Source organism: Stegodyphus dumicola, chromosome 2 (genome assembly GCF_044657685.1).
Source record: "Stegodyphus dumicola isolate Sdum_Otavi_A_Nest chromosome 2, ASM4465768v1".
Taxonomy (NCBI): Eukaryota; Metazoa; Arthropoda; class Arachnida; order Araneae; family Eresidae; genus Stegodyphus; species Stegodyphus dumicola.
In genome coordinates, this window is record NC_140769.1 from 266,918,934 (window position 1) to 266,941,276 (window position 22,343).

The 22,343-nt window shown below is 31.8% G+C and overlaps 1 protein-coding gene across 6 annotated transcripts in view; it reads right to left on the minus strand.

Moving 5' to 3' along the window:
* The window catches only part of Gyf (GIGYF family protein Gyf), a 95,847-nt gene that overhangs the window by 13,827 nt on the left and 59,677 nt on the right, over positions 1 to 22,343 (minus strand). For 4 of the 6 annotated variants that reach the window (XM_035364845.2, XM_035364842.2, XM_035364843.2 and 1 more), the window contains 11 exons: positions 20,229 to 20,338; positions 19,520 to 19,666; positions 15,219 to 15,512; positions 10,412 to 10,573; positions 6,335 to 6,433; positions 4,603 to 4,682; positions 4,392 to 4,491; positions 3,208 to 3,374; positions 1,149 to 1,239; positions 963 to 1,062; positions 830 to 876 (listed from right to left, as the gene is read on the minus strand). In XM_035364845.2, coding sequence (XP_035220736.1) covers positions 830 to 876; positions 963 to 1,062; positions 1,149 to 1,239; positions 3,208 to 3,374; positions 4,392 to 4,491; positions 4,603 to 4,682; positions 6,335 to 6,433; positions 10,412 to 10,573; positions 15,219 to 15,512; positions 19,520 to 19,666; positions 20,229 to 20,338 — 1,397 coding nt within the window. The remainder of the gene's footprint in view (positions 1 to 829; positions 877 to 962; positions 1,063 to 1,148; positions 1,240 to 3,207; positions 3,375 to 4,391; positions 4,492 to 4,602; positions 4,683 to 6,334; positions 6,434 to 10,411; positions 10,574 to 15,218; positions 15,513 to 19,519; positions 19,667 to 20,228; positions 20,339 to 22,343) is intronic. The other 2 variants (XM_085812129.1, XM_035364844.2) reach the window with 1 other exon arrangement.

Here is a 22,343-nt window from a genome sequence, read left to right on the forward strand (position 1 = left end):
GCTCATCTTATAATTATGGTAACATTACTATAGAAGATATTTGAATTGCAAATCCATTTTTTTATCTTATTTGCATTTACTGCAGGTAGCAGGCAAGTATGGTGATTGATTGGCCAGCCAAAAGCACATGAAGGTTTTTGCCAATGGAGAGATGTCTTTGTGCAGAACTTTTACAGTAAACTGGATCGTATTCATATCACATATGGCAAAACCCCATAAAAATTGTTTATGTAACCAAACTAACCAGTATTCTCATATATTTAACACTAGGATGTATCTGCAAAATACTTTTTGTATGGAAATGATTCATGCTCCTGGCAAAAACAAGCAGGGGGTTGCAACACACATAATGTATAAGACAGGAAGGGGGGGAAAGAGATTTAAAAGCACTTAGATTGTAATATCAGAAATGAAAGATTCTTTATAGCATGGTATTAAATAAGCATTTCTTAGCTAGGAAACATTGGTTTTCCCAAGGAAAGTGATCAATAACTGTATACAAATGCATTTTTTATGAATTTTTTGTGTTTAATTTTCATTCTAACTTTGCTAAAAATGTACGAGATATAATACTAAATGCTGGTATAAAACTCAACATGCATTGCATAATTAGCAGAAGTGAATAAAATACTCATATTATTATATAAAATATCTGAATTCAAAATTTCATAACAAATCTGTGAGGAAAGGATATCTCAAACAGCTGATAGAGAATATCAAATGGATAAATAATTATTGTTAGTGAGAATATCAAAATAGATAAAACTATCTTGTAGAGATTGTCTTTTAAGCAAGTCAAAAATTATATGTAACAGTTACAAACACATACCTCATACGGAGATTCTATGTCTTTTAAAAATGCAACAAAAGTGGGAACTGAAAAATAAATTTGAATGACATATAAATTCACACTATTATAAACAAATATGAAATAACAATAAATGCAATTTAAGCACACTGACCATCCACAGAAGAAGGCATAGACGAGATAGCTTCGGTGCACCAAATCGTAAATTCATCGGTGGGCTTTCGGTGAGTTCCAAACAATCTTGTCACGACATCCTTTAAGAAATTAGCAAACATTAAAGAGGAATCATTTGGTATAGTAAATGAATTTGATTAAACTACATTTTATTAAAAATACTAGCCTCTTCTTTCTTGGCTCGGACGTTTTTGCTTTTATTGCTATTTACGGTGGCAGGTTGTACAGGATTGGCTAACGCTGGGAAGGCACTGTCACTAAAGGTAAAATAAATTAAAGAATGAAAAATTAAATTACAACATATTCTAGAATAAAATAAATAAAACATTAAAAAAATATTTAGAAACAAAGTTTTCAATTCCTTAAATCTAGCCTTGAAGTACACATAAAATACAGAAATGCACTAAAAAAAAGGCCTTAAAAAGAAATTCTACAAAACAAAACTTATATTATGCAGCCTCATTCACTGTCATAACTTGTGCTGCTATGTTTAATCCTTCGAGCATTACGGGTTTAGTCCTGAAATTTCAGAGTTCCTCAAAACGTCTTGAATAAATGGTATTTTCACAATTCTTATTGAAAAAACCCCGTCGCATTTTGTACCTTGATTCCTGCTCTTCTTCCAACTCGAAATCGGATATATTAAAAGCTGGCAAAATTTTTATGTGCATGAATGTGAAAACCACCCTTCCATATAGAGTTTTACATCCATAATGCTGAAAAGATTAAAACATTTTCTCATATCTATGTAAGCAGAAATAGTGCTTAACAGTTATAGAATCCTTCAATTGAAAACACATAAAAATGAAAAACAAATTAGATATTTAACAATTTTATAGATGTCCTACTTTTAACTCACAAGAATAAGGTTTGAGATTTGGAAATTTACTATTATTTTGAGCTGAAAAATAAAATATTCTACACCATACATGTGGAAAATAGTCTTAAATATACATTCAGGCTATCTAAGAAACTCTGCTTCAAATCGATGCATAAAATTAATTTTATTAATATTCTTAAAACATTTAACTGTAAAATACACATAACAATATTTTCAGTACCAAATTTTATCAACACACCAAATAACAGCAAATTCTCACATGGCAACCACTTCTGAAAGTAATCAGTATTTCTGAGAAGATGCACATTGGTATTTATTATCATATTAATTTTTAAGATTGCCATCAATTTAATTAATTTATTCAATCAACAATATAAGTATTAAAGTGAACACTAGAATTTCCTAATTATCATTAAATTTAAGTATTTTATAAACCTCAAAAATAAAAGAGGAAAATTTTTAATGGAAAAGAGCAGTAATTCTTTTTGAATCATTAATTTTATAAGCATTAAATTTAGACACATAATTAAAAATGCTATTAGCAGGTTGATGCAAAAAAAAAAAAAAAAAAAAAAGTTGACAGCAAAGTATGATATATAATAGACAGTAATAAGATGGATCACTTATTCATGGAGTTAGACCCTTACAGGAAAAGATTTGATTACAGCCCCCCCCCCCCAAAAAAAAAAAAAAAACCACACAGAACTCATAGAATGAATACTTTAAAAAGCAATATTTATTTTTTAATGTTTTTGCCATTGTTGATTTTTTTTTAAATGCTTTGACTTCAGTTAACACGTAAAAGCTTAAAACATAACTTAAGAAAGATTTGATTTACTTTATACATTTATAAGTACTTTAAAAAGAAAGTTTCATCAAAAGAAAAATGAATACCTTTTTAGATTACTTCATGAAGAGTTTACTGAATGAATCTATAATAAGCAGATAGAATATCTGAAATTGCTAAACAAAATTCATAATGTACTGTCTTTGTAATTTTTTTGTTTATTTACCTTCATTTATAACATATATTTCTCAGCTTTTAATTATTATTCACTGATAATTATTTTAATTATCATTCAGAAAATAATTATAAAATATATTTATTCTAATTTTTTGGCTAGATTATTTGTTAGCTATCTTTGTAATTATTACAATAATACTAATAAACTGATATATCACAGTCTCGCTTCAGTATTTATGCAAATCGAAAACGGCCATCACAAAGAGTTATCTTCGAACACATGATCACCTCCATAAAAAAAAATTTCAAAACTATGAATTATCATCGTAAAGAGGGTTCATGGTATTTAATATGAACTGTTATTTCTCAAAATACTTTATCAAATCAAAACTATCTCAGTAAAAAACAAAATATATTTACTTATTTTTTGAAGTTGGTTTTCGAGATTGTGAGCTATTAGAAGAATCATCCCAGAAACCGGCTGCTGCAACATTACTTGTGTTCCAACTTTGTGACATAGATGTAATTTTATTCAGGTGACTAGCATTCCCCCAAACACCAACATTGGCATTCAAAACAGGTGCAGGCTGAAAAATAAAATTTAACATATATCAACTTAATTCTTGATAATCTTATCTGAAATGCAAATATAGTAGAATTCTTTTATATCTGTAAACTTCTGGGACAAAGGGAGGCAGAGATTTCAGGTGATACCTCTCCGAGTTTTGTTTATATTCCACACTTTCTATGAAATGCTCAGCTGCAGTACAATAGCTTCCCTGAGGAGCAGGTTTAGGGTTGCCAGATTTGATGCAAAAATGACCCTTTGGTGACATAATTGGCGATGTGCCATAGATTGAGCGAGAACATTCTAGAATGAATTCTTACCGGCTTACCCCAAAATGTTCTCGAAGGCAGGTAAAAAACTATATAAACCCTGCCTGTACACGGAGTAGCAGTACATCACTGGGTGCATCATGAGTTTATCGTGGAGAGTACTTTTGAGTATGCTGCGTTCCGTAATAGTGCCTTGAGCTCTGAGAACAATCAACTAAGTCAGGAGTTGTACTTTAGTGCTTTGTTGTGAAGGTGCCTTCACCATTATAGCCTGATTGTTTGTTGTTAATTATTTCAGCATGTTTATAGTGTTTTTTCAATGACTGTAAACATGTCTATGGAATTCTCAGTAATACTGACGAATAAATTGTGCTTTGATTCTTTCACAAGTGTTGTCCTCAATCACTCCAAATCCACAAACGCAAAAGTATTAAAAATTCTATAATACAAAACCAATATATTTTTAAATGTAATTAATTGCATACGTAAAATTAGTGGTATATATTGATACTTTTATACGTTTGAATCATTTCTATCACTGCTGTTTTTAATGTTTTAGGCTTCTCTTTTATAAGTTTTTATGAAGTTTACACATCATAATTATTTCCTGATGTTCTAAAAAATTTTATTTTCCTAGAAAGATTCAAAATTGCTGGTCAATTTAAAAACTTCACTGAAAGTACTTTAATTTCGGGTAACTTAAGAATAAGAATCTAACAATAAATAGAAATACTCAAATATCAGAAAGTAAAAAGACATAAGCATACTGCCTGGATTTTCTGACTGCGATGAAGTTGAGCTAATCTTTGTGCTTCTTCTTGCTGTATCTCTGCCAGAGATTTCACAGCAGGCACAGAGTCATTTGACCTGCAGTATTTTAAAAAAGTATTTAAAAATTTAATGATCTAATATTTATTAGTGGTATTTCAAATAATTAAGATAATTATTTAGAATCATAAATCTCCAACTGCCAATTACCTTTTAGCCCAACTCAAGGCATTTTTACTTTGTGGCACCTGTTTAACAGCTTGCTGTTGCAACATTTGCTGGCGTAATCGCTAGTTAAAAAACAAATAAATAAAATAATGTTGCACATATAATTAGTACTAATTAAATAAATATTTTATAAATGATATTAAACATTCATCACAGTTATATTGGAAAAACTCAAGAATGCGCTGTTTTTAACAATACAGCTAAGGATGACACTCCTTCTATGCTGCAGTGCAAATTGTACAAAGTGCAAATGTGTAAAGTCATTGGGGTTTTACTGAAGTGGGAGATATGAAAAATAAGCAATGCTCTCGCCAGGAGTAGAAATTGGACCTCTCAAATACACGCCTATGTGCTACTGTTACACCCCGAAGGCATGCAGAAATGAGGGAGAAAATACCTTATATACTCCCCCTTTTAAAAGGTGATTGGGGATTAGGGGACTCAATCACAAAAATCCTGGCGGTGAAGAATCATCACCCATCACTTTTCAGTTTGGGCACCACTTTAGAGTCATTAAATTACTTTGAAGCAAAAGACATGAAAAATTAGTAATGCCCTAACCGGAACTCGAATTTGGACCTCTGTAATACACGCTAAGTGTGCTACCATTACACAACGAGGGCATGCAGAAAGGAGGGAGAAAATATCTCACAGATGATAAATACTTAAATGATAATATTTCATTTATATGTCTATCAGCTTTCCCCCCAGGGGTCAACTGGAAGCAATCCCACTGTTCTGGCTAGGTCATTAATCTAGACAGACTTGACTTCTGGAGAAAAATTAACAGTCTTCAGAGTGCTTAGAACCATCATTTACTTGGTGGTAGGTTCAGGCTTGGCAAAGTCCATACTGGTACTGTTTCGTCTGCCCCTTGGTTGTGTGGGCGCTACATGGTTAGATTTTGAAGGTTGTCTGAGGAGATTGGCTCCTCCCTGGTCAGCACTGGGATACAGATCTCTTGAGTGTTCTCTTTGTTGAACTGCATTTCTGTCCCCCCAGGTTTATCAGGGAAGGCATCCTTGGATCACCTCCAGATGTTGGGGCATTTAACTGCATATGGCTTCTAAGCTAGGTCTGGGTACACTTTCTCCCTGGTTTACTATGCTATCAGCTTATATTAATTAATTATCAAATTAAATTGAGATATGTTAGAATGATCTCAGAAGAAGTATACCTATGATATTAAAAAACTAAAATCCAAGAGTACTTCAATATAAATTACTCTGAATTTCAACTGATACAAATACTTGATCTGACTATTAAAAGTTGCATGGAAACATATCATTCCTAATTTAGAATAATGTGCCTCCCCCTTCAAAAAAAAGTTACCTCACTGCCCCAAAATGGATGACCCTCCTCCCCCAAAAAAAGGTACTGGTGAGTGTACATGTTGTTCTTAAACCAACATGATCAATTGCCTAATCAATAACAAGCTGTGCCTATACCTGAATTTTTTTCTTATGACCTGTTTTAATATGAATGATTTTAGGATAATAATGTACTTTTAAGCATACAAGCATTTAAGCAAATAAAAAAGTTTTTATCTAAATGCAATCAAGTTATATTTTTAAAAACACTTAACAGACTAGACACTCAGTAAAATTCAAAAAGAAAATTAATTTTATTTTGGTCATAAGAGAATAATTTCAGCTTTCCTAAATGAAAATAGAAAGATGATGACAGAAGATGATAAACACAATGCCAAACAAACCTCTTCTCTTTCTTCCCTTTCCTTTTCCTCCTGAAGTCGCTGAATATCTGCTAGAGAAAGCTCTGAATTTTGGGAATTTTTTATACCCCAGACAGGACCCTTTAAAGAAATGTTTTATTTCAGTACAACATTTTGTAATAAATTATAACTATAAATTAGGTTAGCAACTACCTTATCATTATCTTCACATAACAAGCATAACTTAAAATTAAAAATCCTAATAAATTATATTAAAACATATAATTCACTTTAGAATGTATGTGACAAATTAAGTGATCAAAAGTAATAACACTCAGCACACCAAGAACTGTTTTGGTATATGGCTGGTTAGTGGTGCCTTATGTCAGTACCAATGTATGTATCTACCAATGTCAAATGCATTATGACTGCACATATATAAATTTTCTATATTAATTAAAAAATTTTTATTCAAGCACATTATTAGTGTATTTTTACAGACTACTTATAAACGGTGAATATGAACAAGAGAGCAAAACTTTAGGGGGTGATAAAAGGGAGTTATACACGAGCAATATTCATCATAGAATGTATGTCAGAATGTAAATGGCGAGCTAGTAGGTGGCATTATAAATAAATGGTATAAAAAGAGTCAGTCTTCACAATCCAATGGCATTTTCTGTCGTGGATTGCTGAGAGGATTACTGGTTATAAGAACCATGAAATTTCCAGCGCAATGGATTGGTTGAGGTGACCTACAGCTTGGCCACTAAGATCACTGGATCTCTCATGTTTGGACTTTTTCCTGTGAGCCCATATGAAAAGCCTAATCTGCAAGTACCCCACTGAAACTGATGTAGATCTAGCCGCCAGGATCATCATTGCTGTTAGTGATATTCAGCAGATGCCTGGTGTCTTTGCAATGTGCATCAATCCCTATTCTGCAAGTGTGAAGCCTGTGTTACAGCTGACAGAAAGTCGTTTGAGTAATTTCTATGAGTATGTTCTGTTAATAAAATGTTTCCTGAACTAATTCCTCTCACTCTTGTGTTAATTCTTTAAATGTGACACTAGAAAACTACCCTTTAACTTCTTACTGCTTGCATTCCAACCACACCTTCTGCGACAAATATAATTGCCTTCTATCCCCCTAAAGTTTTGCCCTTTTGTTCAGATTCATCCTGTACAGAAAATGCAGTCGTACTAATAATATAGACAATGACTAAACATACATAAATTTTGAACATTAACATATTTCACATTCATTTAAATTGCAGCAACCATAATAATTTGCTTGATGACATGAATGTATACATATGTTCAGTTCATTGTGCAATATTTCTGTTGGCCTACACATACCTCAGAAATACAAACTATTTCCTTCCTTTTCGAATAAATATAATACAGCCTCTGCTCCAAAAATCAGGTCTTCGTATTTCACATATGGAATATACTTTAAGATTTACAAATCTCTTAACAAATACAACTTATCTCTTACTTAAGAAATACATGGACATGTGCTGAAATCATTATTAAATAATATAAAATGTAGACACGCACACTGGCTTACAGTGGATGCTAGTTAATGATAAAATTGAATATACAGTCATTAATTAAACTAAGTAATATATACAGCTTTCATTTGAAGAATCATCAGAAATTGTAAAATTAAATTGAATTAGTGAAACTGATTGGAATATTTACAATACAGCAAAGCATATGAAGGCTATCTGTCTTAGATGAGAAGACTTTATTAGGGAAATTGGCTTATATATATGCATATTACACATTAGGAAACTTATGCAGCCAGCCCCTATTCACTAAACCAGCCCAAAACAAGCAGCATTCAGTAATTTTACCACTCTGTCACAAGTGTGCTAGTTAAATTTATTAACATGTCACATAAATAAAATTTTCAAGATTTCAGCACTTACTTGAGTTGACTGAATTTCAAATTAATGAGAATTCACAGTATTTATAAAACTCTGGAATCCTCTTTTCCCCCAAACTGAAACTACCTTCATAAATTTCTCTACCTCATTGTGAAAATCTCTACATGGGAAATACACATCTGGGAACAACACAATTTTTAAGAAAATTGGTTGAAACTCACAATGTTTCACTGTAAGAATTTTGTCACTGATTTTTAACATACATTCTGAATAGCTATCAAGTTCATTTGTACATACGCTGTTGGCCAATGACAATGTGGTGAATTTTTTTTTCCAAAATTTATGTTTTTTAAATTTAATGTTTAAACATTTGTTCACACATGACTTTGTTGAACAATCTAAACATACCAGAATTTCACCTCTGCACCATTTAATTAATAAAGTGGACAAAAATATTTTTAACGAAACTCATATGAAAATTATACCTTCTGAATTTTCGGCAAACTTTGAAAATTAGTCTATTTTTTGGACTATTTAATGTTTATGTCAATGACATTCAGTTTTTGCTTTGTTTTGTAATTTTCTTTTAACTTGCTGCTTGTGTTTTAATAAGTGAAAATTTCATCATTGATAATGCATAACTGAGACTAAAAAGCAGAAAATACAATACAATAAAAATATCTGATTGTAATGAAAGTTTTCCACCAAAGCATGTTAAGTTGGGGAGGAAATGAAAGCAGTAACTTTTGTGTGGGTAGTAATCACTAATCGAATGTATGATTTCCTGCCAATGTTTTGGCAGATTTCCAAAGCCCAGAAGAAAGAAGAAACATTGACAGAAAGAAACAAAGAACCTTGGTAGCAGTGAGTCCAAAAACAGATCAACCTCATTTCGGACGCCCCGTGTAGAATGGCAACACCAGCAATATGCAACTACAGGTATGAAAAAAGGTAGAAGTCTGAAGACGGATGTTGGGGCTATATGGTGGGTGTGGTAAAAGATCCCATTTGAGTCCATACAGAGTCCTGCCAGTGAATGCAGACATTTGTGGTCTCTTGTTATCTTGATCGAACATTACCTTTTTGCACTGGAACTCTTTTTCCTTGATAGCAGAGTCAACATGGACCAGCACCTCACTGCGCACCTTACTGTAGAGGGTTTTACTTTTTCCCAGATATACTTTGTGAATAATACCACCACAATCTTACCAGATACAAAGCAATATCTTTTTGTTAATCGAACTGCACTTTGTGATGCAGCCGACGGGCTCACCTGGTGCACAACAACCCCCCTTTTCGGCCAGTGTTGTTGAAGTAAATCCACTTTTCATCACAAGTTACGATTCAGTCCAGAATTTTATCCTTACATTTACATTCAAGCAGATTAGTGCAGTCCGGAACACATCTGTTACAGTGTGCTTGAGACAGCTCATGCGGCATCAGCAACTGAACTTGTCTGTCAACTTTATGCGATGCAGAACATGACTAATTAGGACATGACAGAAATGTCTAACTCCTGAGCAAGTTCTCTAGTAGTTTCATACTGATCTTTTCCCACAAGTTCTAGCAGGTGGGTTTCATCAACATCAGTAGGTTGGCCAGAGCGTTCTGCTTCTTGAGTATCGTAATCCTTGTTTTTTAACTTTCGGTACCAAACCTTCATATAGTGTCATATGATACAACTTGAGTACCTAAAGCTGTACATGTAGATTTGACGACATTCTGCAGCTTTTTGCAACACAACTGGAAGTAAATAATGGTTCTAATCTGGTAGTGTGACAGTTCCATTTCAGACATCTTATTTTTTTTTCAAATTCCACAACACAGTGTTATAAAACAAGTCTTTCTTTGAAATGCCAAAAATCATTTGACAAAATATCTTAATAATCTTTTAAATAAATTACCTTTATTTTCTATTAATTTAGTTGCTTTGCCAAATGTATAAATCATTATCATTTTTAATTTTTTATTACTTCCAATATAAAACTGAATGAATTTTATAAGCAGAATTATTTAATCTATTACTCCCATTAAATGCTAAAATAAATTGCTTTTCTCCCTTCAGTGCATTAATTACCATATCCATTTTAAATAAAAGCTTACAGTATAAAAACTTTTTTAATTGTATTTTACTTTGTTTTTTAACTTGCATTCAGTATTAATGAAATAAAAATGCACACTGAGAAAAGTTTAGCAAATGACAAAAATGAGAGGGAGGAATGTTTACTTGAGATTTTTTCAATTCAGCTAGTTTCCTCATCTCCATTTCCTGCTTTTCTTTTTCTCTTTTCAATCTCTCCTCCCTTTCCAGTTCTTTCATGCGTAGAGCTTCTTTTTGCCGTTCTAACTCCAGTTGTTTCTCCCGCTCTTTTTCCATTTGGATTTTCTTCTAAAAAAATTAATACAAAAATCTAGTAAACTGCTAGTAAAGCCATCATAAAATACCTTATCAATTCCATCAAAAAAAAGCAGTATAACCCTTACAACAGCAGAATAAATATCCCGTATATAGTACACAACAATACGCCTTTTTTTCTGAAATTCTATAATTCTATATAATAAGTACTGACCTGAAGAGTCCCATGATATAATCAAAATCTGATTAACAATTTAAATTTAGCAAAAGTTTTTCTTTTTGTATTTATGTAATAAATATAAGAAGGCAGCACTAAACGCAGTTTATTAGAAGAAAAAATTATCCATGACATTCACATAACCTACAAATTTAATACGGATTAGGAAAACCCAATAATATTGATTTTGGTTCCAGAGAAAAACTATGCTCAGAAAGAAACTGATACAAATACCTCTACTTCAAACAGAAATAAATAAGAGCTACTTACATTAGTCTCTTTTGAAATAAATAGTTTTTCTGTAAAACCAATACCAATCCAGAACTGAATTCGACCTAAATTTAAATTTCAAGTTATGCTTTTCTTTCATAAGTTCTTCCAGTTTGCTGCCCAACTACTGTTTGATTGAGTTTGTATATAGAATATGGAAGAATAAAGCATCTGGTTAAGGAATGGATCCTCAAAACAATGGCTTATCACTTTTAAACATTTGATCAATTCAGACTATAATTCAATAAAAATATCGGTTAACAATAAATGATCGAGTGATAAGATATTGCCATATTGAAATACATCATACAAAAGGGCTCCTCTGGAAGTCTGAACCACTTCACTGTTTCTCCAGATTAAGGCCCGTTTCCACTGCTGCGTATGCGTTGCGGTGAGTATGCGTTTCTCCAATCAGCGAGCGAATTCACTTTGATTGGCATCTGCAATCCGGTCAGTGTGCGGTGACGGATGACATATGGATAGAGTTCAACAATGTTCAACTTCTATCCGTATGTCTGCAGATGCATTGGGGTCACGTGGTAAAAAAGGAGCAATCAGGTGCAGTGACTAAAAATTAATGGTGGCAGAAGTAGCGATGAATGCTCGCTAATAGGGAAAGAATGTTTTGCTAAAAAATGCTTATTTCTGAACTAACATTATAATGAGAAATCTGCGTGCTGAAAAAGACAGCAATCAGCTTAATTTAGTTAAAAAAAGATAAGAAAAACAAGGTAACTGCAACTACAGTACTTGCTCATTCAGGAAATTCAGTTCAAGAAAATCAGCGGCAAAAATTATAATTCCAAATCCATGAAATAGCAAAATTTGTTCTGATAATCATTTTTTAGTTCTGCATACTCATTTAGCTTTAATGAAAATGAATGTCTGTCTATATCAAACTGCTATAGCAAATTAGATAGGATTAAAAGATTTGCTATTTTTTTCTTTTGAAACAGGTAAAAACTAAAAACGTTAATTATAAATTAAATTTGATAGCCTTTTAAATACTCCACTTCATTGAAGAGTATGTTAAATTTGTATTTCCCTTTATAAATATATCTTTTTGGATAACATATATTTGTAAGCACATGAAATATATTTTTAGCAGTCCATTTAACTTCAATCCGAACGCCACTTTAAAAGATAATGATTTTTGTAAAAAATGTACTAGAAGCTGAAGAACAAACTCTGGTAAATTTTTCAGACGATAGCACACTGAAATAGTACAAAAAAACTTCAGTTTTAAGAATTGATTTAGTTGATAATGTATATAAGCCAAAATATGCATGCGACTTATGTGCAATCCTAGCTTAGTGGTAGAGTTGATGGTAAGGATGTTCATTTTTTTGGAGTCGTGAGTTCGAATCCCATACGCTTTTTTCACCCTGTCTGCAACTTTCTTACCTTTTCATTCCAATTTGATCTATATTCGTGTTTTATAATTTAGTTCTATTATTATATGCATTAAATACATTGTTTTATTTATGCTCTTATTTATTTTAATTTTTCCAGCAAAAAAGTTTGAAAATTATATAATACTAATTTAAAGCATATCCTGTACATATATATTCAAATTTAACAAACATTCTCTATTCGTAAAAAGCAAATTTAAAGTGAATTAAATTTAAATGAAATTTAATGCAAACAAAGATATGATTAATTATTGCTGCGAACTAATCTACAATATCATTTAAATTCTGAGAGCATATGTAAATCAAGTGCAAGTATCAAAATCCATGAATAAATATATAATTCCAAAAATTTATTAATTAAATTTATTAATTTATTAATAAATTAAGTTATTAATTTATAAAAATGCATAAGTGAATAATGGGATAGATTATTAATCCTACAAAAATTATAAAAATGCATAAATGAATAACAGGATAGATTTAATCCTAAAAAATTTATAAAAATGCATAAGTGAATAATAGGATAAATAAATTTTTGGAATTATATATTTATTCATGGATTTTGATACTTGCACTTGATTTACATATGCTCTCAGAATTTAAATGATATTGTATATTAGTTCGCAGCAATAATTAATCCTTTATTTGTTTGCATTAAATTTTATTTAAATTTAATTAACTTTTAATTTGCTTTTTACGAATAGAAAATGTTTGTTAAATTCAAATTTCATTCCTTGCAGCAATGGCGCAAGAGAATTATTTAAATTTAATTTATTTTGAAACCCTGCAGATATATATATATATTTTCGGTTCACTTTTACGTGAATGTATATACATCTGCTCAGACTTTGGGATGTTTACGACTCTAAACTTTCATTCCAATTAACATGAGACAGTATTAATGCCCTAAACATTTTTTTAACAAAAAATTACTATAATAATTGCTTTTAAATTGAGTCCTCTCCAGCAGAAGCAAAGGAATTAATTAATTAAATATTTCCATTTTCTTTACCTAATGTGTGTATATATAAAGAGAAAAATCTTATTTTTATAACTTTTATAAAAAGAGATATGAATTAAAAATGTTTAAATTAAAAATAATATTTTATGAATTATGCATAAAATATAACTGCCCATAGTGCATTTTAAAACAAACGAGATTTCTAATAAATTATCCAGCTATGACCCTGAAGTCAGCGGTATACAAGCATAGCAAATTTTGCATAAATTTTGTGAACCTTTCTTTACAGTTGCTCTGTACTTTTAAAGTACCAACTATTTTTTAATCCCTTTAACTTTTTTATTTTATTTATTTATTTGTTTACTTTTTCACTAACAGTACATTTTAGTTTTAATAATATATATATTATTTCATAATATTTAAGGCTTCTAGAAACACAAAATTTTTTTTAAAAATTTACTCAAGCTTCTATGGAATTAGTGATGTTCATAATATGCATTATAACTTTACTTAATTAAAAATTGCTAGCGTACTTTACTTTTGCAATTCATAAGCAGAAATAAAAATTTCCAATAACATGAAATTTAGTAAACAAAACCTTTCTGCGTTTTACGTCAGGATCCATATCAAATCCAAAACAAAGCGGGAAAAATTCAGATGTACAGCGTCGTAACTCGCAAACTGCTTGTTTGGCGCCAAAATATTACAGTGACACCTAGCGGCGGAAAATGAAAATATTTTATGGATACGCAGCAGTGGAAACGCTTGTACGGATGCCGTAGGCGTGTCTTCAATTGACGCAACGCGTTCGTACGCAGTAATGGAAACGAGCCTTTAGTCTCCTATCTAAGCATAGTGTTATAGACAACACTCTATAACAGAGTGGCTTATGTCTAATATGGAGGACAAACTTCTTAGCATAAATTCTTCAGATAGAAGGTGACTTGCCCCCTTATTTATATATGATTGTCTGGCATGATTTAAATGTCAATTTGCCATTACATCAGATCTGATATGCAAAAAAAAAAATTATGATTGGCACATGATGTTTTGGGCCACCAAGATTGCTAGCACAATTTCTTTCCAAGTAGTTATGTGAAAGACATAATGAATCTATCATCTAACACCACAAAATCCAGATGAACTTAAAGCAGCAGATTTGACTTCTAATGATATTGTAGGATATATATGAGCAGAACGCTACTGATGTCTGCCATAGTGTCAACTATGGTCTATATCAAATGCAACCAATGATGAGTAATAAATGTGGTTAATTGTTTTTTTATTTTATGTCAACATTATGATTCTAATGTCATTTCATGCAAGAACAAATAAGTTAATATTCTGCACCATTGTTTTTGAATCACTCTGTAAACTAATCTGGTTTCTACTTGATATGCTGTACATTATTTTTACGTGATGCTCACAATTTATAAAAATTCAGAATAAGTATTAAACCTTATTTTCTTAAAGCAATACCCCCTAGGTTACTAAAATATTCAGCATATGTATTCTTCAAAACTGCCCTTAATATTTTAATTTTTTAAGGATTCTAATTTTTTAAATATTACTGCTGCCACCCCCATGAAAATATTCTGAACATGTGTTACATAATAAACAAAGTAACTACATTTGTTTACCAAATTTGTTTCTAGGCAACATCTGGCCATTCTGATTATTTACTGATAAATACTGTTTGCTTTTTCATATGTTAACTCTATTTTCTAGTTTATACAGATGTATTTTTCTGAATGTTTAATTCATACGAACTCTGAATAAACAAAAATACAATGCCATACTGCATATGATTTTAAATACCTGTGCTTCTTCTTTCTTTCGCTTTTCCTCCAATTTTTGCAGCTCTTCCTGTTTTCGTAATTCCTCCTGCTTGCGCTGTTCTTCCAGCTTTCGTTGCTCTTCCATTCGTTTTTTCTCTTCTTCTCTTTTTAGTTCTTCCAACCTCCTCATTTCTTCAAGTTTACGAAGCTCTTCTTGTTTCCTCTGTTCTTCCTCCTTGCGCTTCTGTTCTTCAATCCTGCGCAATTCTTCCTCTCTTCGTTGTTCTTCTTCTTTCTGCCTTTGTAGCTCTTCTAACCTTCTCTTTTCTTCCTCCTATAAGAGGTATTTAAAATATTAAACTAGAGAAATGCTGCACATAGGCACATTTTGTACACAGCATACTGGGGTATTTAATTCATCAAAAATACCTCTTTCATTTCTAAACACTGAAGTACATGATTTAAATAACATTAATTAAAAACAGGACAAAATGTCACTGCTATTTAGAAGGCAATGAAAACATGTTAGACCCTAGGCCAAAAATAATATAACAACAATAATAGGTAACATATTTATGTACAAAACAAGTATTTTGTAATTAGATAAAACAAATTTTTGTCAGTTCTTGAATTATAGAACTTTAGTTATTAGTTCTTGAATTGAGTTATTGTTAGATGTGCCAACATCTGGCTCATTAGAAAATTCATTGTAATAATATAGTAGGTTCAAGAACTTCATTATTGAAAGCTCACCAGAAGGTTCAGTGATACGTAGTTGATTGATATATATTTTGCATGCTATATACTGTATTTTTAGAATATAGAAGTATTTATGTAATAAATAATACCCATGATATCAATACGCAACAACTAGTCAATCAAATAGGCAGCTGTAATTGCAGAAAACAGCTATTAGTAATAGCTGATTGAATTAAGATTGCAATACACAAGTGTCCTCTAGATTGGGGAGAAGTAATTCAATAGCATACACAATAGCATATACATACCACATAAATGACATATTACTTAAAATTTTGAATGAAAATAAAATATTACAAAGTAAGAATAGGATACATTAACCTATATTATGGTCCCTGACATGACAAGGTAAACTTGCAGCAAACTCTTTATGGCTAAACCTATTCTGGTAACAATGATGTAAATAAATGATTTTGCGTTCTCCGCACGAAATGCACTTAGTATATAGGTTAAAAAGTATAAAGCAATTTTGATTCGTGCACGAGATGCTACAAAAAAAAACCCTCTCAATAATCAATGTAATGATGTAAAATGCTAATAAAACAGTCAACATTGCTGAACTTTCTACATTAATACAACCCACTTTCATTTGTATTCTAGAAATGTTATGTCTTGTGACATCAATTTGAAAAGAAGCAAGAACTTTCTCATCAAAACCAGCAATCTAGTACTTCCCAAACTCAATTTTCAATAGGCCAACATAAACAATTAGGTTTTTGAGTAATAAAACTATGTACTGAATAGAAGAAAATGAAATCTTTCTTCTGAAATAAACATCCACTACTTTTACAAAATTAAAAACTACTGTTGATGAACATTTTCTTGAGGATGTACTCACAGCCTCCTCTATAAAACTAATTTATCCATGAAGCTGTAGACTTCTTTCCCAAAATGTAATCTTTATCTTAGCACCAAATACCAGATCAAGATCATTTTTCTGGTTTGTCTTCTAAGAAAGTCAACATAAAAAAACTGATATATCAGTATTGGCATGCTGAATGATACACTCATATAAAGCTTCAGGTTAATAAGCTTGAATGTTTGGTGATTCAGTGGATATCAATTAAGGAACTGTTCTCTGTCCCTATTTTGAGAAGCTAACCATTTCCATCCCTACATAAAATAGATGTGGGCAAGTCCTGCATGTATGCAAAGATACATATACAGCTAAAATTTCAAGAAAATGACGATTTATATCAGTGGATTAATTACTCTCACCTATATATCTCAATAGTTTTCTCCATCACTTTAAATGTGGCATTGGTGCACACACATTCTATTACAAAATCTGACTTTATATTTTACCACGTATTGGGCCATATTAAAGGTCTCCATGGTTTTTTGCTACATTTTTTATCAAATATTTTCTGCAATGAAAATTAATTTTAATCAAGTATATATTGACCATTATTACCTATCACCTTTTGCCTTTTTTTGGGTAGCTTCATAATTCCATTGGTGTAGAACTTCTGTGGTTTATTGTAGAAAACTTGTGAGTGATTTTCAGCAGCGCTATGGTTGGCCAGTTTTTCACCATCAAGAGAGTTTTGCTGAATGATGTCAGAGGGTGCAAGGTCTGGGCTATATAATGTGGATGCATCAAAACTTCCCAACCAAGTTCCATCAATTTGTTCCGAGTCATCGAGGATGTGCGTGACCGTGCATTGTCAAGATGGAACACAACTACCTTTCTGTTAGCCATTTCTGGTATCACTTCGAAAGTGGTTCGATTTCGTTGCGTTACAGCAGCATTTCACCAATGTAATTCAGTCATTCAAATTTCTCTGCGTTAATTCATGTGGCACCCAAACACCGAGCTTCTTTTTGTAGCCTGTTATTTTTAAATGTTTCCAAACTGTCATATGGTTGACGCTTAATGACTCCAGTACTTCTTGACTGCTTGCGTGCCGGGTCTTGCTCCACCAGTTGCAAAACTTCGACTTTTTCAATGACTGGCCGACCAGAATGAGGTGTATCTTGGACACTGAAATTTCCGGAACGGAAATGAACAAACCACTCCCATGTCCTTCGTTCAATCATAGCACTCTCACTGTACACTTCCCAATTTTTTTAAACTTTTAAACACGTTTTTGCAGCTTTTTAACCTTTTTTACAGTAAAAAAGCATCACATAGCATTTCTTTAGATATTTAACTCATTTTCAAATCATTATAACTTTTTACACAAACAATGAATTAGAAAACTATCTTCACAAACAATAGAAGCTGAATGTCATCTTTTAAGTACATGTTCGTTTGAGACAATCGGATGAGTGTTGCTGGATATATAGGCATTAACACCACCTAGTGGCAAAAAACTGCTGAGACTTTTTATATGACCCAATATTTTAGAATCACCCTGTATATAGTAAGAGGATGGCTATAACGTTAGCTTAAGCGATGACTGCAAAATTATTATAATATAATATGCACTACAATTTTTATTTCATGCAATCAACTTTTATCACATTTTCACTTTTTATTTTCATTTTCCCACCATTATGAATGACAATATATAAAGTATGAAAGTGCTTGCAGATGTCTATTCAGGAGATACTATTAATAAAAAAATTATGTTTAATTTACGGCAGTAAATGATAGTATCTACAGATATTTTTGCACTCATAACATATTAGGTTATCAACACCCAAGCAAATATTTGGAAAATATGTGGCTAAAGTTACTTCAAATATTCAGTCATAACAAACAGAGCCACAGGAAACAGCTTTTTTTTTTTTTTTTTTTTTTTAAGTAAGGGCCGTTTTGTTCTATACACTAATACATGTCACGCTGCTGGGGGCAACGAGTGCTTGGACAATGTCTCAGTATTCCTTGGAAACAACCATCCTCAGTTGCAGCTGTGTAGGTAACCTATGCGGTCTGTTCTGGGTCTTTAAAATGCTCAAGTTTATCGAATCACCCAAACTGTGTGAGGTATGGTCAATGATACATTTTTTGTCAGCAAGAAACCTGTCTACTGCAGAGATTCACTAGCAAATTTGAGAGTTTATGGAGCTATAGCCATAAGTGTGGGTGAGAGATTTCAAAGCTGGAAGTGACAACATCCATGATAAGTCCCATTCCAATCGCCCATCTGTGATCACAGATAATATAGTGGCTTCAGTTGAAGCAAATATTCTTGAGAACAGATGCTTCACCATAAGCACTCTTTCAAGTGAATTTCCTAAGGTGTCTAGTCTAAGACGTTAAAAGACGGACGTGACCTCTTGGTTATCGGAGCAGGTGGCAAGTTTCTATGAAGAGGGTATTAAAAGTATCTAGTTCTAAGGTAAGGTAAGTGCTTAAACAAATTTGACAACTATATTGAAAAATAGAGAAACGTATGTAGAATCTGAACATAAATTTGGTTTTTGAAAATTTTCTTTTGTTTGGTTTTTATTTTCAAATGGCCCTTACTTTAAAAAACCTCCCTTATATATGCATTTTACAATATTCAATTACATTGTGTGCAAATTTCACAATCTTTTTTTCATTTTTAATATGTAGATAGTTATTGTTCTTGTGAAATTAATATGCATATTTATTGATTACTTCAAGAAAAAATAACTAAAATTTATAATCACTTGTTTTTGCAACTCAAGAAGCCTTGCTTCTTCTTGCTTTCGCCTTAGTTCTTCTTGCTTCCTTTTCTCCTCTCTTTCTTTTTCTTGTTCTAATCGTAGCTCTTCAGCTTTTCTAATTTTTTCTTGCTCTTCAGCTAATAACTTCTGCTGCTCAGAATAAAAAGAAGAAAATCCAATTTGAATGACACAGAATATGAATTTATATATGATATGCATCTTATTCAAAAAGTGACGAATCATTTAACAAAGAATTACAAATGTGCAAAAATTACATTTTTATGCTATATTAACTAAAAAAAAAGAAACAGACTTTAAAAACCAAACATTTTCACTCTTTTAGGTAAAAAACAGAATTTGATTAAAACCTATGTAAAATTTTCATTTGATTTAGTAGAAAACAGTCGTAATAATAAATCAATATTTATCTATACACTTCCATAAAACCCACACCCTTATTCATCCTTAGATTTATCTTAGTAGTTACTGTTGAACATATAAATTTGCAAACTACAAATTCAAAAATGTACCAGATAACATTTTTAACAAAATCTAAGTTAATCAAAAGCTCCTTCCTCAGATGAAAAAGAAAAACAATGTCCTCCTCTTCTACCCCCCAAAAAACTTTAGTAATAAGAAAAAATAGATTCACTCAGTGAATGATGACAAGAAATCAACATCAAATGATCCATAACTAAATAAAGTATCTTACTTTTTCCAACTCAGAATCTTCAGTATTCGATTTTGAAAGATCTACATCCCATATGCTACCACCTGGAGGCTGTGCTGCATTTATATTCATTGGCCATGTACCTGCTGCTCCTAGGGCAAAAGTTTCAAGTTATTATATTATACTTGTCCGAAAATATAATGTGAGAAAAATTTAAAAAATCAATAAAAACACCTGAATCTCTTATCAGCAAAATTTATTTAGATGGCAATCATTTTATATTGCCTTAGTAGCAATGTACATGATTATAAATTATTATGTGCTAAAAGTTTATTAGGATTTTCTTAAATCACTAGGACAGATGAAGAAAACTTAATAATTATAGCAGTTAAAAGTAATTAAAAGTTTTTACAGATGAAGTAAAACAAATTAAAGAGAAGACGCACAAGGCCAAAATTTTCTTCAAATGATCAAATTTTCAAATTACTAAATAGAGAAAATATTAAAAAAATTATTGAGTAGTACATAAAATACAGATTAATTCAACTAATTTGGGCTGTTTGCAAACTCCTGTTTAAGGAAGTAAAAAAAGAGAAGGGTTGCAGCACCAGCAGAAGGGAGAAATTTTTAAGCAAGCTGGCCTTGCTCACTCCAAATTATACATTCTACAAAGGTTGTTATTTATATTTCTGGCCTTGGCAACAGTAAGTGTTGCTGAGTGACTACAGACGATTTCAATTGAAAGTTTGATATTTTTAACCATAATTTCTTTAGAACGTTTTGCCATTCTAGCGCAATACGCGATTACAATAAACTGAAAAATTCATCTTGGGCAAAAAAAAAGGAATTTGCTCGTAAACATTTTTGTGCAATTATTTTTCATAACTTTTGACATGGACTGTAAAGTGTGCTTCAATGAACTTTATTGATGATTTAGACAGCGATAAAGCACCATCCTACAGCACTGTAAAAAACTGTTATAACGAATCCAATCACTGTCAACGTTCGCTCTAGAACGAATTCCATGAAGGTGGTTCAAAATTAGTTGTTGTGCCAGAAAATATCGATTGCCATGCATGACCTGATAAAGTAAGATTGTCACGCGAGATACTGCGAGGTTGAAGCACCTTCAGCATTGATATGACAAGCATCAATAAGATGTTACACGAACATTTGGGCATAAAAAAGATTTGTTCGCATTGGATCCTGCATAATCTGACAAATGCTCAAAAGAAAGCTTATTTCAATTGGCGCAAGGAAATGTTGGAAAAATAGATTCAAGGTTGTATAAAGTCTGTGTATAACATCTACTCAGATGACAAATCATGGATCTATGCATAAGAGCCCAAAACAAAACAGTAGTCGACTGTAAAGTTCTCCCAACATGAGCCAAATCCAACAAATCTGTTCGCAGAAAAAGCACATCCAAGCAAATGGTTGCCCGTTTCTTCAATATTCACGTGGCGACAGTGGTGTTAGAGGAACACAGGGACAGTCAATTATGAATGGTACACGACCATCTGTTTGCCAGAAATCATCAGAGAAATTCAAAAAAAGCAGAAGAGGCAAATCATTCTCCATCATGACAATGCAAGCTCTCATACATCAGCTCAAACAAAGAAATTTTTGACGGGCAAAAACATCGAATTGATGGGTCATCCACCGTACAGCCCTGATTTGGCACCCCATGACTTTTTTTAATTTCCGCACATCAAAATAAAATTCTAAGGCCAGCGATTTGTGATGTGTGATGAAGCGGTTGATGCATTCAAAATGCGTGTTTTAGAGTTACCTCAATTGGAGTGAAAAAGTGCTCCGAAAATTCGTTTAAATGCATGCAAAAAAAGTGTATCGATCTACATGGAGAATATTTTGAAAAACAATAAAACCAATTTTGATGATATATATATATATTCGTTATTAGGCCAGAAATATAAATAGCAACCCTCGTACAAACTTCCAAAAGGTCAACAAGTTGAAGAAAAATTGTTAAAGGCTGACAACATGAAAGAGAAAATATTTTACCAAGGTCCAAGAGACAAACCGTATTACTCCAGTTAGTAAGCATTTTTTTCCAATTCTAATGTCCATTTATTCAGATTAACGCAAAATAAAGGAATAAACATATATAAAACCAATTAGTGGCAGAAAGATTAC